This window comes from Helianthus annuus, chromosome 9 (genome assembly GCF_002127325.2).
Source record: "Helianthus annuus cultivar XRQ/B chromosome 9, HanXRQr2.0-SUNRISE, whole genome shotgun sequence".
NCBI classification, from domain to species: Eukaryota; Viridiplantae; Streptophyta; class Magnoliopsida; order Asterales; family Asteraceae; genus Helianthus; species Helianthus annuus.
The window spans coordinates 71,600,474-71,608,839 of record NC_035441.2 but is presented as its reverse complement, the minus strand read 5'-3'; the positions used below and the strand labels follow the sequence as shown (position 1 = coordinate 71,608,839).

At 35.8% G+C, this 8,366-nt stretch overlaps 1 protein-coding gene across 2 annotated transcripts; it reads left to right on the top strand.

The window, feature by feature from the left end:
- The first annotated feature begins 235 nt into the window (after positions 1-235).
- LOC110865988 (tubby-like F-box protein 8) lies at positions 236-4,915 on the top strand. Of its 2 annotated transcripts, XM_022115337.2 has the most exons (6): positions 261-417; positions 532-588; positions 1,528-1,948; positions 2,788-2,875; positions 3,649-3,784; positions 3,883-4,915. In XM_022115337.2, the coding sequence occupies exons 3-6, from the start codon at positions 1,589-1,591 to the stop codon at positions 4,628-4,630; spliced, it is 1,332 nt and encodes a 443-aa protein (XP_021971029.1). In that variant the 5' UTR covers positions 261-417; positions 532-588; positions 1,528-1,588; the 3' UTR covers positions 4,631-4,915. The 2 variants fall into 2 exon arrangements, with proteins under 2 accessions (XP_021971028.1, XP_021971029.1); XM_022115336.2 differs by lacking the exon at positions 532-588 and having other exon boundaries at positions 236-417.
- Positions 4,916-8,366: the final 3,451 nt, after the last annotated feature.

Here is an 8,366-nt window from a genome sequence, read left to right as displayed (position 1 = left end):
TTTCCCACAAATTTGTCATTTACTGAATTATTCTTTACACCCCCCCCAGCATTTTACTATCATTTTTTTAGTAAATTTTTGTTTGTTACTTTACTTAGCACGAATAAGATAATTTTTCAATTAAGAAAAAAAGAAAATTAAAAGTAAATATGGTGTATTTGGTAATTAAAAAAAACCAAAATAAATTAGTCTGATATTTATAGACTTTTTGATTCCTGTCCGGCCTCCCCTACATTGTTAAGCAAGATTTAACACTGGCTTGGAGTCCGCAGGGTCTGTCTGACCCAGATTTCCCCTTTTTTTTCTCTTCCTGCCTACCAACTGTTTGTAGAAAGTTCCAACACAAAATTTCTCAAAATCATCACAACCCCATAATCTTTCTTCAGGGGTTTTCAACAATTTCTTGTTTTCTCCAAGGTACATAATCATAGATCCCTAATCTTTCATCACCTTCTGCTTATGTTGACTGTACTTTCTGTGCCCTAATTTCATCCATTTTAAGTAAAATTTCTTGCTTTTTGAATATTTCAGGATCTTAGTGTTTGATCTTCTTGAATCACTTGTGGGGTAGCTAAAAAATAAACTTGGGTAGCCAATTTTAAGCCTTTCTATGTCTTACATGTTTGTTGATGCAAATTTGTGGCTTCAATATAATGAGATTGTGTTAATTTGATATGGGTTTTGCAGATACTGGTGTTGTTAAACACACACCACTAGTTTAGTGTACACCGGCCCATCTGTCATATCATATGGCGGAAAAAAAGGTGCATATGGGGCATGTGGGTTTGTGAGAATCATTTCTTTGTCGGTCAAAACATCATACCGGCCGGATACATATGACCCACATAACCATTTTCCGCTATGTCACACGGCGTATATGGACTATTACGGTCCGGATGGCACACTTTAGTGGCGTCTAATTAGCGTGTCAGTGGTGTTTGTTTATCGGTGTTTAGATTGGAATATTTAGTAGGCTTTTTCTAGTATTCAACTATTTATAATTAATCTGCACTTACGGTGTGTTCCCGAGTTAAAAATCCCTCCCCTTCCCTCCCCTCCCCTCCCCTCCCCTCCATGTCTTTCCAAATTGGAAAGACTATTTTCAGGCAAAAAAAACCCCATTTTCCCTCCCCTCCCCCTGTTAAGTGGATCTCTGGAACACCATTTTCCCTCCCCTCCCCTCCCCTCCCCCTGTTAAGTAGATCTCTGGAACACACATGCTTATGATTCTGACTTTTTCATTGCCACACAACTTCCATTGACTATGTTCTTATAGCCATGTATTTAGAAAACTTTTAATCTATAATTATTCAATTCCTTTTAATATTACTATATTTTGGGACCATCTTAGGGGGTTTGATTCCATAATTGAGCCAGCTTTAGCCTAAAAGCTGAAAGTGTCTTTAAAATATAAAAAAGAAATTTTAAAAAAGTTTAGTCCTTGATAAGGGTATGCAATTTTAGCCTCTTTTGAGGCCCATGTGAGACTCCTTTTTCTAATCATTCATTTCTTTCTTTCTTTTTCAGTTTTTTTTTTCTACAATCTGATTCATCGAGAAGAAAGAAGTCTTGTTTCGTGTTACGATTAATGTCTTTCCGTAGCATAGTTCGTGACGTACGTGATGGGTTCGGGAGCCTATCGAGGCGCGGTTTTGACGTTAGGCTTTCCGGGCATCACAACAGAGGAAAGTCGCAGGGTTCGGTTAACGATTTGAGCGATAGTAATCAGGCCGTTCTCGTGATTCAAAACAGCCGGTGGGCTAATCTTCCACCCGAGCTTCTTTTTGATGTAATTAAACGATTGGAAGAAAGTGAAAGTAGTTGGCCTGCAAGAAAACATGTTGTTGCTTGTGCTGCTGTTTGTCGATCGTGGAGGAGTATGTGTAAGGAGATTGTAAGAACCCCTGAATCGTGCGGGAAGCTTACTTTTCCCGTTTCCCTGAAGCAGGTATATGGTCTTTTTTTTTTAATTTTTATTTCTGGAATTGCACTTATTTTCTTGGGGGGGTTAACATAGTCGTGTTCGTGGTTTGGCGGTTCGAACCCGACACGACCATGTATATTTGTGGGTTGACAGGAACATGGCTCGATTAATGCTGAAAATATATATATACATATTTTTAATCTTTTTTGTATAGACACGGATGGTCCTTGTGGTTTACCAAAATTTTGGATTTGGTCCCTAGCTTTCCAAAAGTACACGGATGGTCCATGTGGTTTGCAATTTGTAACGCATTTAGTCCCTAGCCAACAAATCTAAAGGTTTTAGCATGTCCAAGTTAGGGACTAAATGCATTACAAGGTGCAAACCACAGGGACCATCCATGTACTTTTGGAAAAAGCTAGGGACTAAATGCGTTACAAAGTACAAAGCACAAAGCACAGAGACCATCTATGTACTTTTGAAAAGCTAGGGATCATATCCAAAATTTTGGTAAACCATAGGGACCATCCGTTTACTTTACTCTTTTGCATGTTAATACTCTTATAAAACTTGATGTCAATTTCTTTTTTAATTTTTTAAATGTTGGCGTAAAAATACCCAACCATTTTTAAGTTACGAAATCGAAACACATTTTAAAACTATTTAAAAAATAAATGGGTTAAATGGGCCAACCCGCCATGTCAACCTAAACCAATCTGTATAGCTGCGGGCTCGACTTGAACCTGTCTAGACTAAATTAAAACCGAGAGTTTCGTTTTAGGTTTGTGTCGTGTCATAAATTAACACCCCTAAATTATTCCTTGATGGTTAATGATAATTATTTTATAATTATAATTTTCTAGCCGGGATCTCGTGATGGGACCATTCAATGCTTCATAAAGAGAGATAAATCCAACTTGACATACCATCTATTCCTTTGTCTTAGTCCAGGTGAGCATTTATATAATGTTTCTGTTGTCGCATTATTATTGAATTTAGAAATTAAATGTCTGCGATTTTTTTTTGAATTTACGATGACATGTTAGTTTTTGCACATTTTAATTGAAATAATGGCACTTTAGCATGAAAAAGTTTGACATGTGTTGTATATAGAAAAATAAGGTTTTAAAAGGGAATACGGATAATAATAATTACTCGAACTCATTGTCGATGTGACATTTTACGAGTCATCTTAATAGTTATTTCATATTCTTATCACATCGAAAGAGTTGGAATAGTTGAATTAGTCATTATATTACATATCAAATAAATTAAAACATTAATATAATAAAGATTTAAATTTAAATGTATATATATAGTAGTTGTAGCAATAATGATAATAATAAAAAACGGTTGACATCACTTTTGATGAGGTGTCAATCAAGTAGATCATTAATTGATTTTAATTTTAAATAATGATGTCATCAGTGTCATCAATGAATTTAAATAATTTTGATGAGTTGATCTGGAAAACACCTCGGTCTTGAGGTGGCGCCTCATGCACATCTGGGTCAAAGTTGGTCGAAATTAAGGTCTGATATGTAAATACAACCAAAGGGATGAAGAAATTATGAGTGGTTTACTTAATAAAAAGATCGATACGTAAAAGAAATGAGAGATGTAACACCTGGTTGTACATAAAGCTTATTTGGTTCTACATAAAGCAACGCCTTTTTAGTTTATCACACATCACCAATCCTTACATTGAAATTTGGTTTATGCAGCGGCTTTGCTTGTTGAAAACGGGAAATTCTTGCTCTCTGCAAAACGAACACGCAGAACGACATGCACCGAGTATGTCATATCCATGGATCCTGATAACATCTCAAGATCAAGCAGCACTTACATCGGAAAACTAAGGTACGATCTATGAAATACCGACATTAGAACGGCGTTCTTGATACGACTCATGACATGAACATGAACATAAATATATAATTTCATCGCTTGTGTTTCAGATCGAATTTTCTTGGCACAAAGTTTATAATATACGACACACAACCGCCACATTCCGACACTCAGATACCACCACCAGGGCGATCAAGCCGAAGATTCAACTCCAAAAAAGTCTCACCAAAAGTACCAAGTGGCAGTGGCAGTTACAATATTGCCCACATTACCTACGAGCTTAACGTGCTTGGGACACGGGGCCCACGTAGGATGCACTGTATTATGCATTCAATCCCCGCATCATCACTTGAGCCAGGCGGGTCAGTCCCCGGTCAACCCGAGCTCCTTCTCCCGTCCCACTCGTTAGAAGACTCGTTCAGGAGCATTTCGTTCTCAAAGTCGATGGACCGATCCACCGAATTCAGCAGCTCGAGATTTTCCGAAATCATGGGGGCCGCCATAACAAGTGACGTGGCCGAGAGTGAAAAGTCAAAATTGCCCTTGGTTTTAAAAAACAAGGCGCCTAGGTGGCATGAACAGTTGCAGTGCTGGTGTTTAAATTTCAAGGGGCGGGTGACGATCGCTTCGGTCAAGAACTTTCAGCTGATCGCCGCCCAGCAGCCGCCTGTGGCGCCACCACCACCGCCAGCGGCGGGAACGTCTCAGCCGGCCCAATCGGAGCATGATAAAGTCATCTTGCAGTTTGGCAAAGTCGGTAAAGACATGTTCACCATGGATTATAGGTATCCGTTATCTGCGTTTCAAGCTTTCGCTATCTGTTTAAGCAGCTTCGACACCAAGCTAGCTTGTGAATAAAAGAAAGAGAACAGAAGTTAACATTTTTCTTGTGTACCCCTCGTCGTGAGCCGAAGAGGGTGATCGTTGATGTTGATGTTGATGTTGAAAGATAATCGTTGACCGGACATTCGTATGTGAAAACTTTGGGTGTTCGTGTTTGTTGTTGAAACTATGTTGCCCTGTTGTAAGTTTCATTATCTGGGTTACATTTGTTGGCTGGTTGGAGCCATGCAACACATTCATGATGACATTGAAATCTGTTTTAGGTCATGTCTGTTTATGCATCGGTTTTTTGGTTGTCTTTTGGTTAAGTATTTACTGTGCAAGGTTTAAAACGGTTATGGCTTGCACCTAGCGAGTGGTTAGACGCGCAAGGTGTTGATGACCGGTGTTTAGAAGAATCAGTATAGAAATGCTAAGAGGACGTGTAAACCAGCTGAGCGGAGTTTGAGTTTGGCTAAGCTCGACCTTGGTTTGTCTAGCTTAACAAAGTTCGAGCTCGGCTTGTTTTGAGCGCCATAACCAAAGCTTGAGTTGGCTTGTGAAACATTTTTCAAGCTCGAGCTTTGTTCGGGTATTTCTTGTTTTTTTTTCTTTTACTTTATTTATACACACTTAATTATCTTTATTTATATTTATAATAATATCTTTTATATATAACTCAATATATACACATTATCAGGTCTTTTATGATATATTTTATCATAGTTATATACACACTTAATTTTATTATGTGATAAATATTTATTATATTATATAAAACTTTTAAATAATATTAGTAGAATATATGAAGGGGGTGTTTCTATTGTGATCAAGTTCAAAGACAATAATTTACTGTAGTATTGTAGTGGTTATGGTAATTATATAATTTTAAATAAAAACAGAAAGTTGTGAAAAATAAAAAAATCAATTGGAACAGTATAAAAGTTGAAAAATGAATAGTTATTGTGGCATGGTAACTGGAAGTGATCAGTCTTTATAAAAAATCAATGTAATGAAAAGAGAAGAAAGTCTAGAATGTTGTAAATCAGTCAACCTCTATAGTTTGGTTGATTACACATATACTCGAACTACAGGTCGAGCGATAATTACAATGTGTCAAGGTCATTTAAAAATTCTCCCTCTAAAAGCTCGACAATTTCTCTCGATGGTGCCTAGACATCATCACTGTAAACTGCGATTATAGTGAACTTTTAGGAGATGGCTTTTGATAAAGATGGATACTATTATCAAACTCGTATTGCTTTTTATCATAATATCTCATGAGTTGTACAACACTCAATCCAACTATTTTATCCATACTATCTTTTTAAGTTTATAAAGATACGCTCATGAGGTTTTGAAATCAATGCTTCAGGCATTTACAATCATTCACTTACTTCTTTCCACTTTGAAAACAATGTATGTGCATACACTCTTTAGGAATTCTGTTACATAAACCTCCTTATTGATTTCTATATCATATGCTAGGATGTCTTGAACACTTGCTTCCTTTGTATAATACATATTGTACCATGCTTGTACACTGTACATTGAGATATCATAATCACCAAGCACGGGTATTCTATGTATGTTTATTGGTGCACAAGAATTACATCCATAAGATGTTTCCACTTAACCTTATAAGCACTTAGATGTTTTAGGATACTCATCAAGAGTTCCAATTATATTCAATGTATTCAAATATGAATCTGTATACAACGGTCATATCGTTCTCGAGAACTTATTTTTACATGATTTTAATAAATTAAATCCTTGAGGGACATTCATGTAAACTTTTAGTATCCAGTGATTCATAACTTTCATAAGACACATATCAATTCTCTCTTTATATTACCAGACTAATTAAATACTGGAAAGCCAATACATCCACCACCGGAGAATGCGTCTCCTCATAATCAGTCATAGGTCTTTGCGAAAATACTTGTGCCACCAATTTTGCCTTATATCACTTTATTTAATTTCACATAATTCACATAAAAGACCCATTTGTATCCAACATATTTTACATTTTCAGTTGTATGGACTGTTGGTCCAGAAACTTTCCATGTTTTTAGAGAATTCAACTCTGCCTTATTTGTGTCTTTCCATTTTGGCCAATCATTTATATGTTTTCATTCATAGGCAGATTTTAAATCTTGATCCTCGTCACTTCATCATTTCAAGCGCTATATTATATACAAAAGTATAACGACGTCGATTTTATTTATGATTCCATACATTTCTTAGACATGATACAACTTATCGAGATCTCTTTATTTTCAGGTACCTGAGGTTCTTCTTGAACCATCATGTCTATTGTCTCTTCAAGAGACCATTTTAATATAACCTCGACTTGACCATCTTAATTAGTTGCTCCAACTTTCGAGGAATTTTATTGTTGGAATCGACTGGTCTACCACACTTCAGACGTGCAATAGACTCATTACAAACATGTGGTGATTGTCCTTCTGGGACACTCATCTTAATTGGAGCATTAGCAGTTGGTATATGTGACATAGTCACCTTTTTAAGGTCAGTGAATGCATCTGGTAATAGATTCGCTAATCTTTGTAAATGAGTTATTCTTTGAACTTCTGGTTCACACTTTTAGTTTTAAGGATCAATGATAATTCATACCAACTCATTTCTTTTCCAACTGCTTTTTATCTCCCCCTGATGTTGGGAATGTTAATCCATTTGGATATCAATTAATTGAGCCATAAATAAATATCTCGTGAAAGACTCTATTTGTTATCATATATTCCCAACCACATTTTAAGGTCCCATCTTTGTACGTAGTGGTGGATCAATTTCAATATATACTGCACAACCAAAATCTTAGAAGGGACATATTTGGTTCCTGACTAAAACCAACTATAATGGGGAGAAACTATTACAACATGTTGGCCTGATGTGAATTAATGTTATTGCATGTAAAATTACATGTACTCATATATAAACATGAACTTGCTCTCATAATTATTTGCTTTGCTGTGAATTGTAGACGTTCAGTGATCGACTTAACAAAAGCACTTATACGAATGTTTTTTTTAAGAGCTTAGGAATTAAATTTACCATTATTACCAAAATAAATACGTAATCTGGAATATTGTGGTTGTTATCTCATTAGCTAAGCCACATATCACACAAACTTCAAGTTGTGAATTTGATAACCATTTAGACGATGCATCGATTTAAAACACTAAATGGTATCATGTTTGGATATGTGTATCCTTCAGTCACTTCCAGAATATTTAGGGATACACAACCTCCTTTATTTGGAAAATATAAATTTCCGTTGAGAGCAAACATTACATACAAATTATCAGCTTGAAGAATCTTCTACTTCTTCATTATGTTTCACATCATCATTGACTCGGTGTGGTCTAACCAGTCATACCAATTAAGTATCTAATCATGATACATAAACTTCTAGTTTACGATCGTATGTGTAGTAGTTGCATTACGCGAGAGAACAACGTGTTATCATTGCAAACTATTTTGTTATATGACTTTTATCTTCTTTTTTTTCACATTTTGTTCTTGTATAATCACTACCATAATTTGCCACTTATAATGGTCAATCTCATTATGACCATTATTACAATTCTGAACTTGGCTATCATATCACTACTGATGACCGATCTCATTATTATTATGATCGTCATTACAAATTTCTCAATTATGTCCATGATCACGATATTTTCAATGATCCTTATATAATCACATTCAATTCAGGGAATGAAGTAGAACCAGAACAAGTCTTATAGCT